This window comes from Phodopus roborovskii, unplaced genomic scaffold (genome assembly GCF_943737965.1).
Source record: "Phodopus roborovskii unplaced genomic scaffold, PHOROB, whole genome shotgun sequence".
Classification (NCBI taxonomy): domain Eukaryota; kingdom Metazoa; phylum Chordata; class Mammalia; order Rodentia; family Cricetidae; genus Phodopus; species Phodopus roborovskii.
Window position 1 is genome coordinate 34450393 of NW_026126418.1, and position 17557 is coordinate 34467949.

The 17557-nt window shown below is 42.9% G+C and overlaps 1 protein-coding gene across 1 annotated transcript in view; it reads right to left on the minus strand.

Moving 5' to 3' along the window:
- Positions 1 to 17557, minus strand: part of LOC127221877 (myosin-IIIb) — a 196267-nt gene that overhangs the window by 100836 nt on the left and 77874 nt on the right. Inside the window, exon 6 of the mRNA XM_051183842.1 lies at positions 13784 to 13849. Within this exon, the coding sequence (XP_051039799.1) occupies positions 13784 to 13849 (66 nt within the window). The remainder of the gene's footprint in view (positions 1 to 13783; positions 13850 to 17557) is intronic.

Here is a 17557-nt window from a genome sequence, read left to right on the forward strand (position 1 = left end):
AACCAGCCTGGTTTCCCTAACAGCCTAACTGTTACTGAAAAGCCTTCGGGGGGGGGGGGGGGGAGTCTTGTCAGATAATAGGTAGTTGTCAATGTGTTGTGCAAATCAGCATTTTGCACAGCTATTGGCTGCCTTTCTTAGTAGTCCTGAGGACACAGACCACCACCACCGTGGCTGTCACCTGCTAGCCCTTCTGTCCAACTTCTGAGCCAAACCCTTCCAAAGGACAATAAATTATAAGACCCCACTGATTCCTTCCTGTTGCTGCTCTTTGGAGAAATGTTTCTTCCTCTGGACGTTGCCGCCCACGCCCTCGGGAAGCAGTTCTGTGCACTCCTGCAACAGAAAGACATGCCCCCTCACTCCACCCGCTGGGATGTCGATCCAGTGCCCTGTGTGGGCATCGCAGTTTTGCAAGAGGAAATATTTTTTTCTTTTTTTAGGCAAGGGACTGAATAAAGACACCACACTGGCTGCCAGGGGAGTCAGGGGAGTCCTTAGCCCTCCTCCATTAGCAGAACAGCTCCATCCATTACTTCAAAGCCTCATCAGAGACCCTAATCCTTTCTGAAAGGAACTCTCTGGCAGCCAAGCCTTTAATTTGCTGAATAATAGGCCCACTGATTAACCCTCACAAGGCAAATCTCAGATAGTGCAGGCAGCGAGTGTTTCCAGCGGGCTGAGAGAATCAAAGGGGCTGCTGGAATCGTTTTTTGTTTTTTGTTTTTTTTTTTTTTTTTTTTCACACACACCCCCACCGTTGGGGAGCTAACCCTGAATGAGTTGCTCAGTGAGCTTTCTGGTCTTCTTTCTCATTCACCCAATGTTTGGTCCCTATAGATCCAATTGACTCTCTTTACCCATACTGTAGTATGGTCTGAGTTTTAAGCCACATGTCTTGATGCCAAGTAGGGATAGGCGATATAGAATGATTATGTCACAAAATTAGTGACAATAAAAGCTCTCTTTAGACCAACTAACCAAGCCCCTCTGCTCTAGGCAGACTGCTGTGTCCAAAGGGGGCAGACATGGAATAGAATCCACAAGGGCAAGAAATAGAAGATCATTTCTAATTCAACAAGAGATGCCTAGTGTGGGACAAAGCTGGTAGCTCTTTCTGTGGACGCCTGCAGCCGGCCGGAGGTACACAGCTATGCTCTGTGTTGCCAAGGACAGGTAACAGGTAGGCTAGACCAATGGTTCCCCACCGGTGTGCATTAATAAATTACATCCATATTAGCCTTCCACTACTCCCATCAGATAATGAGATGAATGACTAGACAGATGACACAGTGGTCAATTATCACGTGGATGATATAAATTCTACTGTGGCAAGGACATTTATCTCTGTATCGATCTGGCTTTCCAAGCAAGGATCATAAATTACTCCCTTCCGTAACTGTATGATAAATACTGTAATAACAGAATGCCACCAACTCCCATTTTCCCAATAAATTCCCATATGGTTTTGGTTAGAGAAGAAACATGCACAGGGCTTTTTTTTTTTTCTGCTTCCTTTTTTTTTTTTTTTTTTTTTCATTTTATCTTACTAAAGGCTTTATTATTAGACTACTTTCAGGTTCGCAACAAGTTTGAAAGGAAGGGACAGGGATTTCCTCTTGCACTCTGCTCCCACACACTTCTAGCCCCATCGACACCATCCCTGACAAGAGTTGTACTTTATTACAATTGATAAACCTGAGTGGAGACATCATAATTACCCAAAGCACATAGTTTGCCTTAGAGTTCATTCCTGAGGTCTGCTGAACAACTTTATGACATGTATTTACTACATGGTGCAGTTGTAGAGTTTTGGGGAGTCTTTTGCTTTATAAGCAATGTATTAAGGAGGCTTTCAAACATTTCAGGAACTGCTTAAATTCTGATATCCACATTTTAGCTTGTGAAAATGAATGACATTGGACAGCCAGAAAGCTGTTCATTATAATTTGCTAAACTCTCTAGATTAAATTACAGTTACTTGGCACCTGAGTCAAATGGCTTAAAAGAACCCTGTAACCCCTTCCCAGATTATACATGCAAATTACTCTTCTGTGTCCGGGTCTCTTTACTCAATCTCTAAATTTCCCAGCTCTGGAAAGCACTGCTCATGCTCCGAAGAGATGGGAAAATACAAGCAGAACTGGCTAACATACTGCATATGCACACAGTACACACACACATGTGTACACACATATGCACACACAAACACACACGAGTGCACACATATACACACAAGCACACACATACCCACATGTATCCTCAGATGACACAGGCAGGAATGCAGTTCTATGGGTAATGCCTTTAATTAGCAAACAGCTCTTATGATAAGTTTCTTTTTCCTCTTCTTTCTTTTTTCTTTTTTAATTAATTTATTATTATTGTTATTGTTATTATTATTAAGATAGAGTTCCTCTGTATTGCTCTGGCTATCCTGAACTCACTCTGTAGACCAGGCTGGCCTTCAACTCACAGAAGTCTTATTGCCTCTGCCATCCAAGTGCTGGGATTAAAGGTGTGCACCACCACTGTCCAGCACAATAAGTTTCTTTAGAAAGGCATTTGAGGTATGCCACTCTCAAGTAATGGCAGAAATTTAGAACTTAGAATGCTAAAGCATCACAGTGCATCCACTCAATACAAGCAACTAGATAGACCTATGCTCCTCTACTTTTCCTTTCTTTTTCTAATTACTAGTTTAATCCATAGTTTTGATGCTATAGCCAACAATGGAGTCAACACACACACTGGGCATTTCAGCCTAACCTTGTCCATATACACTGCTGAATCTTAGGAGGTAATTGTCGCTAGGAGGAACTTCTCAAAGTTGTGTTTACAGTTTACTTTAAATTCATCTTGTGCACGGAACTCATTATACATACAGGACAAAGTCAGAATTTTATATTCGTGTTTATTCTTCACTTAGTTTGCAAGACTCTCCTACAGGTGACTATCAAAACCAAAACAATTGCAAGTCACAGGTATGGTATGAGTCCAGGCCTTTACTTGCTCACTTTTGTGTGTAAAATGTCAGCAGTGAGTTACTCAGAGGCTGGACACAGACCACCCTCAGACATATGAGTGTCACCCTCATCTGCTACTCTCTTATAATGGTGCCATCCCTTCTGATTTGGATCATCGTCCCCCAGGTCCCCCAGCCCCATCTCGTCAGCTTCTTTTCTCTTAGGAAGGTGTTCTTCCAGAAAAGAAAGGTTTTGTTCTGTTGTTTCGTTGGTTGGTTTTTGTTTTGTTGTGAGAGAGAAAACCGTTTTCAGGTAGTTTGCCTTAAAACTCAATGATGAAGCATCTCTTTTTTACATTGTCAATGATAAGTTGGCATTTCTTCCTTTAGCATTTGATAGAATGGCTCCACACTTGACAATCTGAGCTGGGTGACAGGTGATGACGATGGCTCAGTTGTCAAGGACGTGTATCAGTTTGGGCATGATGGAGAGCAAAAGAAGAAACCAGCTGACACACATTTACAGCATGAACATGTCCACAGGCACACACACAGCACACTTTTAAAGGGTTAATGTTAGACACATATGCACACTCTAGCATCTTAATCCCCTGGAACACTACAGAGGCCTGGGTTTGCATCTCCTCACCGTTCAGGTGCAGCTGTGAGGCCTACAGCCCATCACTTACTTAGCCAAGAAGCTCGGCTTCCCTTGTGAGTACTCAGTCACCCACATGTTTAACGGCAGTTAGGATTCAGTGAAATCACACAGGCAATGTGCATTCTACCTGGCCAGACACATAGTACCTGACAGCCATCGGTAAGTGAAGTTTATTATAGGGCCTGGGGTATTGCTCAGTGGTTAGAGCAGTTGCAGTGTGTGAGCATGGGTTCAATCTTTGGCACCATGGGAGGAAAGCTTATGAAAAAAAATTATTATTTGTACCTCTTCAAACTTATCTAACAATTTCTATTCTAGTCCTCATACATCTTTTAGGATTTACTAAATGTAAGCAAATTGGTTTTCTTTGGCTAAATTAAGTTTGCTATGTTTTTTGTTTGTTTGTTTTGCCATGAAGGATTTTTAAATAGCAGAAAATGTGATCATAATTAAAAAGAAATGCAGCCCAGATGTGGTGGTGCATGCCTTTAATCCCAGCACTCAGGAGGCAGAAACAGGCGAATCTCTGTGAGTTCAAGCCAAGTATAGTCTACAAAGAGAGTTCCAGGACAGCCAGGGCTATTACACAGAGAAATTCTGTCTCAAAAAAAGAAAACAAAACAAAACAAAAAAAAGAAATATAAACTTTATGACCACAAAGACTGAGCAACAATAAGCTCATAGCAGCAATCACTAAGTGACATTGCTCCATGCCTGAATTGTTAGGGAGCATGGTGATTTATAAGATCCTTCTCAACACAGCTTGAAGGTGATCTCTTGGTCAGTACCAGGTACAGGTGATGTCAGCTTGCCATATCTGCCTGTGAAAATGTGTTCCCCTTAGAGTGATTTTTGTGACCCATGCATCTTAATGCCCAGCTCTCTATCGCGTTCATTGACAGTTATATAAATTCCCTGCTTTCACTTGGGACAGAGTAGCATAAGCTTTAATAATAGATATATATTTAAACAAAAAAGAAAAGAAAAGAAGAAAAGAAATGAGGGAAGAAGGAGGAAGATTCACTATAGCTATGTGGCACAGGGCTAACCGTTAACATTCACTCCTTATGGCAGGTGGGTGGACACAGCTATCCTTGCTTGGAATATCGAATCACTTATGGTTCTATAACTATGTAGTCATATGGTATATTAATTGCCTGGGGCTGCTATAAGAAGTATCACAAACTGGGTGACTTTAACAGCAGGCATTTATTGCCTCATGGGCCTCTATCCTAGCTTCTGATAGCCCTTCAGTGTGAGACAGCCTGAGTCCATGTGTTGTTGTCTCTGTGTCTACTCCTGTGGTGGTTTGGATAGGAAGGGCCCATATAGAATTTGAATGCTTGGTTACCAGGAAGTGTCACTATTTGAAAGGATTAAGAGGTGTGGCCTTGTCGAGGAACTCTGTCACTGGGGGTGGGTTTTCAGAAACACATGACAAACCCAGAGTCTCTCTCTCTCTCTTCCTGCTGCCTGCAGATGTGATGTAGAATTCTCCAGCATCTTGTCTGCCTGCATGCCATTGTGCTCATTGCCATGACGACAATGGACTAAGTCTCTGAAAATGTAAGTCAGTCACAATTAAATACTTTCTTTTAGAAGAGTTGCTGTGGGCGTGGTGTCTCTTCACAGCAATAGAACACTGATCAAGACATAGAAGTCCTGTTATTCTAGAGTACCCCAACATGACACCTAAATTTCTCTATTTTATATAGACGCCTACTTACTACAATGGGTTAGGACCCACCCTGCTTCAGTATGCCTTCATCTTAGCTAATTTCATCTGTAAAAGCTTGTTTCCGTATAAAGTCACATCTGAGATACTGAGGGGTCAACCATGTGGATTTTGAGAGACAACATTCAACCTACAGCCTGAGCATAAATACCAGTCTTGGGAGCGCTGTTCACCTCTGGTGATTTAAGTGTCCATGCTTTCTTAAAGGTAGAATTCCTGCTATTTCATTAAAATACCTATTTTAAACAAGATTATTTTTTAATTCAATAAATACCCTTTCAATCACAAATCAAATCATACTGGTCATAATGGCATACATCAGCAATCCTAGAATCTAGGAGACTGAGGCAGGAGGAACATGATCTCCAGGCAGCCTGTGCTATGTAACAAGGCTTGTCTCAATAGCAACAATAACAAAAAAATCCAACTAAGATTCTCCTCACTCATTAACCCAGTATGGCAGCTAAGTGTCATACATTTGATAATCTATGGAAATTCTGAATTCAAATACCAAGAAGGCAACAGAAAACATAACATAGAACAGAAGGCCTGGCAACTGATTGTATTGTAAAGTATAAATCCACAAAAGCCACATACACACAGCCCTTTCTTCCAGCCAAAAGGTCTATGTCAGCTATTTTTATCCCATCTAAAAGTCACCAGCAGGCTAGAAAGATGTAGGATTGGTCACGTGGGCCTACATTTCCTTTTCTAATTACAGTTCTAACTGACCCAGAGCCAGCTCTCCTTCTGACTCTCCTCCCCCAGCCTGTGGAAGCCCCACTGTGGAATGGGGCCTTGGGAACAGCCCCAGCCAAGGAGCAGAGGAGAAAGGAGGCAGCTGGCTGCTATGTGGACACATGCCATAGCTATTGGGAAGGACCCCAGGAGGGACATCCACACAGCCACTCCCCTATCCCTACCAGTGGTCCATTATTTTCCATCTCTTCCAGACCAGCCTGGGTGGGATTATGACAACAACCCCTCCTCAACTCCAGACCCTCTTCTGTTACAACAAGCCTGGTGGATCCCATCCATTTTCCTTCCAGATTCTTAAGGGCTATTAGTAAGAACACTGAGTCTTAACATTCATTGGCTGTGGTCTGGTTCTCTGGATCATGCACCCTCCCTACCCAGTGGCTTGTTACAAATAGCTGTCTTTATGTGCTCTTCCCTTTATTTAGGGACAGTGTTCACCATCTGGGCCCATTGCTGCCCAACCTAGTGACCATTTCTATCTTCCTTTGCAATAAGTTGTAGCCATATGTTATAGTCACAGCAATATTGATGCAAAACTTCCAGAAATTTACAATACCCATCATGTAATGTAAATTAGATACCTCTTAGAAGTATAATCTTGAAACTCATAACTTAATTCTTGTCATGACTGGGACGAAAATCCCAATTTTTCAAAATCAGGGAAGAGTCATTTCATTTATAAGTCTACAGATCAATACACATGAAGTGGGCAAGGGAGAGTTATTAGGTTTTAATTTAGAGTATTCCAACCTTTTCCATGAGTTTTTACTAATCCATTAATTCCCTATAGCTCGAGATGCTAATTAATTCAAGAAGCCACAATTGCTAATCATTGGCTAAATAAATCCAGAATGGAGAGTGTGTCACTGGAGATACTACTGCTCATTTTAATTAAGATTACCAACGTGTGAAATAATGTAAATAAAGGTTACAATGAACTCACTCTGTTCCTGGAGGAATTGACTATTTGTAGGGTTCCTGGAATTCTAACAAGATGTAAAAGCCTGAGAATTCTTGGGACACAGTGTGTGTAGTCTGTTGATGCTATAAAGCCAGGTAGGATTAAGGAGTTTGAAGCAGAGTGGAGAACAAGAAGCTCTGAGAACTGTTAGCTTGAGAAAAACTCAGTGAAAGTGGAGGGAACCACCAGCCAACAGACAGACTTAGGGGGAAGCAAGGGCTGTAAATCCGGGACAGTCTTTAAAACACCCTTTCCCAGGTCAGTGACAACATTCTAATAATATTTGGGGCAGCTGCTTCTATCTGAGCATCACCTTGGTCCCCAGGGATGCCTCCTTCCCCTGTAAATTCTATCTAATTTTAGGCTTTTGGTCTAGGTAGTAAAAACACTTTCCTAACTGAAAGGTCTTTGTGAGCCATACTCTTACATTTTGCCTCTCAAACTTGTGAGGTGACTGGAAAAATGCCCCAATATTTTGTGGCTGGCTGGCAGGGCTCAGGGGTGGTACTCAGTTAAGAAGAGAGACAGCCTTTCATATTAGCCATTCACTAGGGGACCGGAAATACTCCCCCAAACATAGGAACTGTCTAGATGTTGAGGAGGACCCTTCTGAGTTTCCCTATTAAAAACCCTCAGGTTATAGGTGTCCTGCACTACACCTGGAAAGAGAGGTTAAGGAGACTGTGGACAGATACACCCTGCTGAGTCCCCCTTTTGTCACCAGGAAGTCCAACCCCCCTTTTGCTCAACCATCCTTTGGCATTTTACATGAAACCAAGGAACCCCCAGTTTCCCTGGATCTTTAGAGCTTCATTTCTGAAAGTCACATGACGTTTACATTAAAGACATTTGTCAGGTGAGTGTCAGTCTTACAATCTTGGAGCCAGTGAGGAAGAGACAATGGTTTTCTTCCCTGGGCTGCCAGAGCAGCCATCCCCAAGGGCAGTACAGGAGAGATCACATAGCAGCAGCACTGGGCTGAGCAGCCAGGATGCTCTTGGTGAATTTGCCCTTAAGGGACAAGCAAATCCATCTTTATTGTCTCACTAATCAGCTCAGAGCCATTGAGGTCCTGAAACTAACTCCTAATAAAAACCTCACAAGTTTGAGAGGCAAAATGTAAGAGTATGGCTCACAAAGACCTTTCGGTTAGGAAAGTGTTTTTACTACCTAGACCAAAGGCCTGAAATTAGGTTGAATTTACAAGGGAAGGAGGCATCCCTGGGGACCAAGGTGAAATTAGCAGATGAAAATTATTGTTATCTTATCAAAAGGCTATTTCTGTAGGGAGCCCCTTAACATAGTAGAAGTCTGGCAGGTACTTGAACCAGATAGACTTGTTATGCAAATAGCTTTAGCCATAGGGGAAAGGGCTGATAATGAAATCGCTGCAAAGCCAGCCACATATTATATCGGTGACAAAAATAAAACCCAGGCTGGGTCCCAGCATATGGATAAAGAGCAGTGCAGAATTTCTGTGAGTACCGTGTTTAATTTATCATGACTAAGCTGTCAGGAGGCATGCTTTGACAAATGTGTAACTAACTCACATGAATGAGTCAATTATCACTTAACAACCAAGATTCAGAACCATTCGGGATGATGGCGGCTACCTTCTTTCTCTTTTAAACTCAAAGACAAGTTTGCTAATGGGATTTTAGGCTTTTAGGCCTCAAAAAAGTTTTTGTTGTTGTTGTTGTTGGTTTTTTTTTTTTTTCCTCCACTGTCTCCAAATAAGGAGGCTGGAAACAAACCTGAAAAACACTAACGCGTATTTCAGCATTCCTGCCTGTCTACTTCCATAGGCAGCAGCCAGGTGCCCAGGCCATCAGTGGCTGTCTTCCTGGTCCTGTGAGCAGTGCCAGCAACTCCTATGGTTTGCATGTGAAGTGTGTCCCACAGACTCCTGTGTTCTGAATGCCTTGTCTGCTACCAGTGGCACTTTGTGGGGAGGGCTGTAGAGCTTTTTGAAGGTGGAGCCTGGCAGGAGGGGTTGGGTCACAGGTGTGTGGACCTCAAGGATTTTAGCCAGCCCTGCCTCTGGCTGAGCATTCTCTGCTTTTTGATGAGAACCATGTAATGAGAAATGTCTGTAAGTTCCCACCACATATGGAGCTCTCCCCCAGATGTTTGCATCCATGATGGGCGAGACCCCCTGAAACAGTGAGCCCAAATAAACTTTTCCTCCTTTAAGTTGCTTCTGGCAGGTATTTTGTGACAGCAATGAGAAAAGTAACTAACACATTAAGATCCTCAGTGATGAACCCCCTTTGCTGTCGAGGTCACATGGCAATAGGGTTTCAAAAGGTGTTAAAGCTGTGGCTCAGTGGTTAAGAGGAATGCTGCTCTTCCAGAGGTCCCAAGTTCAATTCCAAGGACCTGTAACTTCTATAGTCTTTTGGGATCCGATTCCCTCTTCTGATGTGAAGACAAAACATCCACATACATAAATACACAAATAAATAAATCTAGGTGAGGGAGAGAAGAGGTAGGGAGTTAAGCCAGGCAGTGGTAGCACAGTCCTTTAACCCCAGCACTAAGAAGGCAGAGGCAAGCAGATCTGAGTTCAAATCTAGCCTGGTTTAATGAGTGAGTTCCAGGATAGCCAGGGCTACACAGAGAAATCTGTCTCAGAATACAACAACAACAACAAAAATAAAGAGATATTTCCAGTCATGCAACAGAGATGGATCAGAGGATAGGAATGCATACAGCTCTTGCAGAGGACCAGAGTTTAGCTACCAGCATCCACACCTGGCAGCTCACAACTGCCTGTATGTAACTCTAGCTCCAGGGGATCTGATGCCCTTTTCTGGTCTCCATAGGCACCTACACCCATGTGCACAAAGCATACACACATAATAAAACAAAACAAAACAAAAAAAAACATTTTTAAAGAAGATATTTCTAGTCTTATTTATTTTTAGAGAGAATCTAGGCAATTTACTTCTACACAGTACCCTGTGGCTTGTTCTATAAAGAGAACTGAATCTATTATCTACATAATTCTGCTTTAAAACAATTTCACTAAAACTCTCAGATGTTGTCTTTCCCAACTAGTACCTCCAAAGATGAAGAGCGTATAGTTGGAAGGTATGAATTCCCCATTCATTTTTTCAGTACAAAACAGTAAGCATAAAAGCAAACCAAAGCTCTCTAAATAGACATTTCAAATGCAAAGTGTGTCATTGTTTACAGTTAACTGCCTATTTGAATAAGCCTAATGAAATCATGTTTGTTCATAGTATTTTTGGTAGCTGAGTAATGGCAGGCTACAAGATGTACAAAATCAAGGAGTGGGACTAGGGATGTGGTGCGGTTGGTGAGTGTACTTGCCTGGCATGTCCTGCACTTATATAAATAAACCAGGCATGGTAGCATATGCCTGTAATCCCAGCACTCAATATATGGAGGCGGAATGTCAGAGATTCAAGGCCAACACTAGCTATATACCAAGTCTGAATAGGTGAAACCCTGTAGAGAGGCAGTATTTGGAAATAGTAGATGGGTTTACCTGTTTTATTTCTGCTGCTAAGCAGTATAGGAGAGGAGGAGTTATTTTAACTAACAATTCCAGGAGATAGTCCATTACTGTGGGAGATTCATGGCAGCAAGGGCATAAATGGGGTAGTAACATCCTATCCACAACCAAGAGCAGAGAGAAGATGGAAACATGTGTGCTCACTTGCTTGCTCACTTGTGCTTACTTTGATTTCTCCACTCTAACACAGTTCAGGACTCCTTGCCTAGGAAATGGTACTGCACACGGTGGGCTGAGTCTTCCCATGTTGATTAACTTAATTCAGGCAATCCCCCACAGGCCAATCAAATGTCCACAATCCCTCATTGAGACTATCTTCCCAGATGACTCCAGGTTGTGTAAAGTTGACAATCAAAGATAACAGTCATGCTACCCCAAGATGTGAAATGTAATGACCAGTTTTCAATGTTCATATCTCTTACTAAAAACTAGTGCAGTTTAAGAATCTAAGATGCTATGGAGAAAATAGCATTGGAGGTGTGTGATCAAGAAAAAAAATTGGGACCACATGTAGTATTTTCACTAATGACAAAATAAGACAATACATTAAAGAAAGAGGTGATTGCTGGGCCAGGTGGCACCGGCCTATAATGCCAGCTACTTGGGAAGTGGAGACAGGAGAATCACAATTCAAGCTCTGCCCAGGTTTCAGTTCCAGTGAGTTCCAGCCAGCCTGGGCAACATAATGACTGCTATAGCTCAGGGGTAGAGAACTTTCCTAGCATAGCTGAGGTCTTAGGTTTAATCCTCAGTAACCAAAGATAGAAGCAGAAAGAGGAAGGGGTGTATGTGTATGTGGGGGGTGACACATTTCCATATCTCAAATCAATGATAAATCACATAATCACCTAGTTTCCCTTTGCCTCCCTGGCTCATTAGACCCTGCAGGGTTCTCCTGTCTGTGTTTTCATTAAGATCTACTTTTTTTTCTTTGCTCCTGATACATGTATTCTCAAAGGCATTGATTTCTGTGTCTTCCATGCTCCCATCCCTCTTCCCATCCCTCCCCAGTCTTCCCAGTGTTCCAGAGTTTTCAAGGTCTGAGGTAACTTGGGATGAGTACGTCTGAAATATCAAAATTGGAAAACATAATCAGATTGGAACTGACATCTCATGGGTTTTGTCTGAAGGAAACAAAGGAGATACTCTACAGCAAGCATGACCCTACAAGTTTCACTTGCCATCAGCTGTGAACCATATTAAATCCACAGAAGCTGTACTGTGTTGGTTAAAGAAACCAACCATACTCTTGAGAAAAACACAGTTAAGGGGAACTTGTGAGTCAAATCACATCTTTGCTGCATGATGGGATGGGAAGGTGTATCTGTGAATATGTAATGGAATTCTCTAGGCCAGCTTCAGAGAAGGCTGATCAAGGTTATCTGGAAAGCAATGGAACAAAAGGGAAACTCTTTAGGTGCAGAGAGATCTCCCTCTGAGTGTGGGATGCTCTGAAATGTGGCCACAAGCAACTAGAGTGTCTTTGGCTCTTCAATTCTGTCTCCCTCCTCCCATGGCTACCAGCCTTCAAGAAGTGGTCCTTCCTTGGCTCCCATGTGAGTGCTGTCCACCTATCAAGTATCAGTAGCCAGTCACTCTGATTTGTGGCAGTCCCCATGCATTCTGCAGTTAGGGCAAAAATAATGAAACTGAGCTGAGGAGCAAGAATATGCCCTCCAGCCTTGGCCCTGTACCTCACCATCCAACACTACCTCTCTGGTTAGCATTCTCTGAGTTTCTCCTTGACACTAAAACTTCACAGTCACCTTCAAACACTATGTCTCTCAGCAGTGCTCTCTGAGTTGTCTCCCTGTTCTTCTGTCCTGAGGGATAGGGTACAGGTCCAGGAGGGATTAGATGAACAAACAATTTTTGGGGCCCTGAGCTCTGATGTATTTGAAATGGAAATGAAATACAAACTCATGCTCTCATACCAACTCCTTTGGGGTCAAACATGTTTAGAATTCTAAATTTGATCAAATTTTAGACAGCTAAACTGGCACATTTGCAACACATTATGTAACAAGGCAAAATGGTCTGGTACAGGGCGGTATCATCAAGTAGGAATATATCTGCATTGAAACACATGAATATTCACACTAAGAAAGATAATGACTATAAATAACTCCTCATCAGTTCAGGGCACACATTGCCCCCATACCAGTTCACATAAGGTCAAGTTTTGCTGCCGGATGACTCAACCACAAAATAACTTCTATTTCCAGGAGCTTTTTGGATTTAGGGATTGTGGGTGAAGATTGTAGATCTAAACAGATATTAAGGAGGATGATCCTGTTTGGTTTTGGAAGATAAGACTGCACATAGGCATAAATGAGAAAAAAAAATGTGTGTTTTCCTCTCCTATTTATCAGCACAGTTGACCATTTACTTTCTTCTCCCATAGTCTCGGAAGCTCTTGATTGGAACACCAGGTGCTGGGGCATCTATTCCAGATCTGGAACCTGGTGGTGGCTTCTAGTGATTAATTCCCACTCTAGTAATAACTGAGTCTTCACCTGGGCCTCCTTGAACTGAATGAACATCTTCCATGCATTTGGTACCAGTGTGGCCCTCTCCCAGGACTGGGCACTAATCCATGATCTCAGCACTAACTTAGCACAACTCTGTTGGTTCTGTTGTTTTAGTCTCAGTAAGTCTGGCCTGGTGGCCTGCTTTCCACCAGGGATCTCACACCATTCCACAAGGCCTTCCTCTAGCCCATACCTTGTATTGATGCCTTATTTTGATGCCTCATCCTGATGCCTTAGTCCAAAGATCCTACTCTGCCTCCATCGTCTTGGAAAATGAAACATGAGTCCTGTGTCAAAAATCCTAGAGCACAGCCCAGTGCCCCAGCTGCCAAACCTGTAAAAACGGCAATTGTTTGTGTCTCTCTGCTCCCAGAGAAGACATCATTATAGATGTGCATCTTTTACAGAGTAGGTTTGCAGATACATGCACTAATGAGGACCGATAACAGTTGAATCATCTGGAATCTCTTATTCTTTGGATTCTGCAGGAGCTCCTTAACCCATAACTAGGGCAATCCCTGGGTTACTACGCACTAGCTGGCCCAGCTAGGACGGAGCATGTTCCATAGCTTGGGTTTCAGGACTCATGGGTCAAGACCTTGCTGCTAGGTTCACAGAGGAAGAAACACTCACTGTGAAATGAAGTGGTTAAATTCCTCACACCATTCTTCTGGGTGCAGCAAAGTGGGTGGGGGATTTCTGAAAAACAAAAGCAAGGCTTTTCATTAAAGTAAATTAAGATTCGGTAAAGGGCAAAATATCAATTGTTGTTTGTTGACGCCCTTCTTAGCAGCAAGGGGGGGGGGGAGACTGCTCTGCTCCTCCCCAGGTGGGAATCATTCACTTATGGAAAGCCACATAGACCAGCCCCTCCTCCTGTGATCACTCATCTTACCAGATTGTAGGGCACTTTCTCCCCACCTCAGCACTAGTGAGAGGCACAAAGAGCAGGGACATTCTTCAAGAGCAGGCAGACATTCTAATGACCAGCCCGACAAACACACAACCCATTGTATCCATGAGCAGAGGGTTATGAGTGCTGTAAGAAAGTTATAAGCATAATGCTAGGGGGGGGCGTAGAGAAATAGACTTTTAATTATGCAGGGTTTTCAGATCATTATGGTGCCATTTGAATTAATTATATGACGCATCTAAAGCAGACTCATGATTGCATCAGTCACATTTTAACTGTTTCCTACATGCCAACCTCTGCAGTAGACAGAGGAGAAGCTGAAAGCGTCAGCACAGTGCCCCAGCTTCTAAGAGGGTCCCAGGAAGAGGCCTGATTACAGGAGGTCCATGAGAACAGGAAAGTTCGTAGGTAAGCAGCTCACTAGACCATGCCCTGGAGAGAAAGCGGCAAAGGAGAAAAGATGGAGACTTGAGTTTATCTGCTAAGTCCTCAGAGAGAGAAACAGGGGCTGTGGGGTTGACTCAGTGGGTAAAGGTGCTTGCTGTGCAAGCGAGAGGACTTGTGTTTGAACCCCTACCACCCACAAAAAAAAGTGAGTCCTGGCTATACATGCCTATAACCCCAGCATTGAAGAGAGGGGGTGGAGTCAGGAAGATCCTGGGAGCTTACTGAGCAGTCAGCCTAGCTGAAATGGTGAACTTCAGGTTCAGTGGAAGACCCTGTCTCAGAAAACAAGGTGGAAGACAGTGGAGGAAAACACCAGATAATCTTTCTTTAATGTCTACATGAGTGTGCATGCAAATCCACTACCTTCCCTCCCTCCTAGGACACACACACACACACACACACACACACACACACACACACACACACCAGAAGTGAACTGACCTTACTCCTTGCCATTAGTGGAAATAAGGGCTGGTGGGCAAACTGAGTTCAGAAAATAGAAGAACATACCCAAGTCATGACTGTACATTTTAAGCCCACTATATCCAATCTTTGTTTCTGCTTAAGTACTACTTCCTAAAGCAGACTACTGCTCAGCTTCAAGGCACAGAGGAATGGAAAGCTATAAGAACAACTAGAGACAAGAAGGTGTTTCAAATAATGTGATTGCAACACATCTCTCACCGTCTATTCTCCCCCCATTTCATGTGGCACAGTTTTTATTTTTTATTCTGACATTGCTACCATAAAAAGACTACAGTTTCCTGGGCATCTTGACACTGAATGTGGCTACATGACTGAATTCAGATCAATGATGTACAAGTCAGATTGTACTGTGGTGTTTTCAGAAAATCTACTCAGAGAAAAGAAACACAGTGCCCTTTTTATTCCCCCTTGTGCATCCTATGTGCTGAGGATTGCTGATGTATGAATTAGGGAGCCAGCAGTCCAAGATGCAGAATAACCAGCTCTCCTTTGGATAAAATTTATAGGCACTTCAATGCAATATAAGAAGAAGATGGATCTGAAGGAAAACAGTTTGGAGTTTGCCTGCCTCGATGCCTGAGGTTTGAACCTAAAGTTGAACTCCTATAAACATAGCCCCATGATCACGGACAGCACTAAAGCTACACGAGGTTGACCTCTGGACTCTATATGCACACTCGAATAAGTCCTCATGCACACACACAGACACCTTCACACACATGAAAACATGCATACAAAACAAGAGGTAGACAGAGTCAGAGTGGAAGGAACACAGCTCATCCCTGCTGCCTTTAATAATACATTGTGCAGGCCGTGATTGCTGGCAGCCCCTGAAACATGGGGCTGAACCCCAACTGTTGCTCAGTTCTATACACACATGGGACTGAATTACACCTAAACCCTGAGTAAGCGAGGAAGCAAATTCTACCCCAGGCCTTTAGAAAAGAAAGCCTGCCTGCTGAATGCTTGGTGTTAGGCCAGTGGAGTCACATTAAATTTCCAAGCTACAGAACAGATAATAAATTTGGATTGTTTTAAGCCGTGAAGTTCAGGGTAATTTGCTATGACAATAACAAAGACCTAACACATCAATCACGAACCATGTCCTCTCTATGCTACTTCGGAGTCCCTCTTTCACATCCCAAATCAGCCATTCATCATCTTCCCCCATACTTCTCCAGAAACCTCTGTTTGTTTTCTTCCTTCCCTCCATTTCATCCTCTGCACTCCAGCTGGTATCCAGTGCCTACAGTTTCCTCACCACATACAATTTGACCTTGTTATGTCCTTGCACAGATTTCTTTGCAGCACCACACTACCAACATGATTAAATCTCAACTCCTTTGCATAATATATAGGTTATCTTTCCTACCAATCCATTTCTAGCCATGTTCTCCACCCAGAACCTATACCTCCTGACAGCATCTTTCCTTTACTGCCTCAGGACTGTTGTAGATGGTGAATTTCCCCAATTCATCCACCTGATGGGCACTTTTTCGTTCTTTGTGCCTATCTGTCATGCTAATACAACATTCTATATGTTCTTAAACTTTTATCTATCTATTTGTTTTTATGTTTACGGATGTAAACATATCTCTATATCTCTGTGCACCACATGTATGTTAGTGCCTCAGGGGCTAGAAAAGCCGCAGGACTAGTTACAGGCATTTATGGACCATGCTGTGGGTGCTCGGAATTGGACCTGGGTCCTCTGGAAGAGCAGCCCATACTCTTGACCACTGAGCCATCTCTCTTTAGACTCATTATTCTGTACATTTTTAATGAATAAGTGACCACATATATAAATGCATATATACTGTAAGTAAGAAATGTTTCAGGAGTAAATGCAACTTGGCCCCTGAAGTAGCACTATATGAGAGAGAGAGAGAGAGAGAGAGAGAGAGAGAGAGAGAGAGAGAGAATAGCCCTCTTGGAGGAAAGCAGACTCCAGGTAAATTATCACAGTAAGCAGGGTGATAATGAATGAAAGAACACTGACTTGAAAAGTACAATCCCCAGTTTACACTTACGAAGCCCATATATCCCCACATACTTGAACACATCAGCCTGTTACTCATGTTATTGCATCAACAAAGCACCTGAAAAGGGCGGCTGAAGGAGGGAAGAGTTTATTGGAGCTCACAGTCTGAGGGACAGTCTGTTGTGGCAGGAAAATCATGGTGGCTTCATTATACCCTCAGTCAGAAAGCAGAGAATGGTGCTTTCTGGTGTGTTCTCCTTTCTATCCAGGACACCAGCCTAGGGAATGACACTGCCCACATTTGGTGGTGGTGGCGGCAGTGGGGTGGTAGGGTCTCTTCATACTTTAATTAACTTGATCAAGATAACCCCTCAAGGACATGCCTAGAGATTTGTCTCCACCGTGACTTCATACCCAGTCAATTGACAATCAATATACAATGTCACAATATCCAACAATTATAAAAACAATGGCTTAATCCCCACTGTAGACATAGCTGATGTCAGAACATTATATACATTCCTGTGGTGGCTTGGAGACAGAACATGAAGACCAATATGAGTCATACTGAAATCTTGGT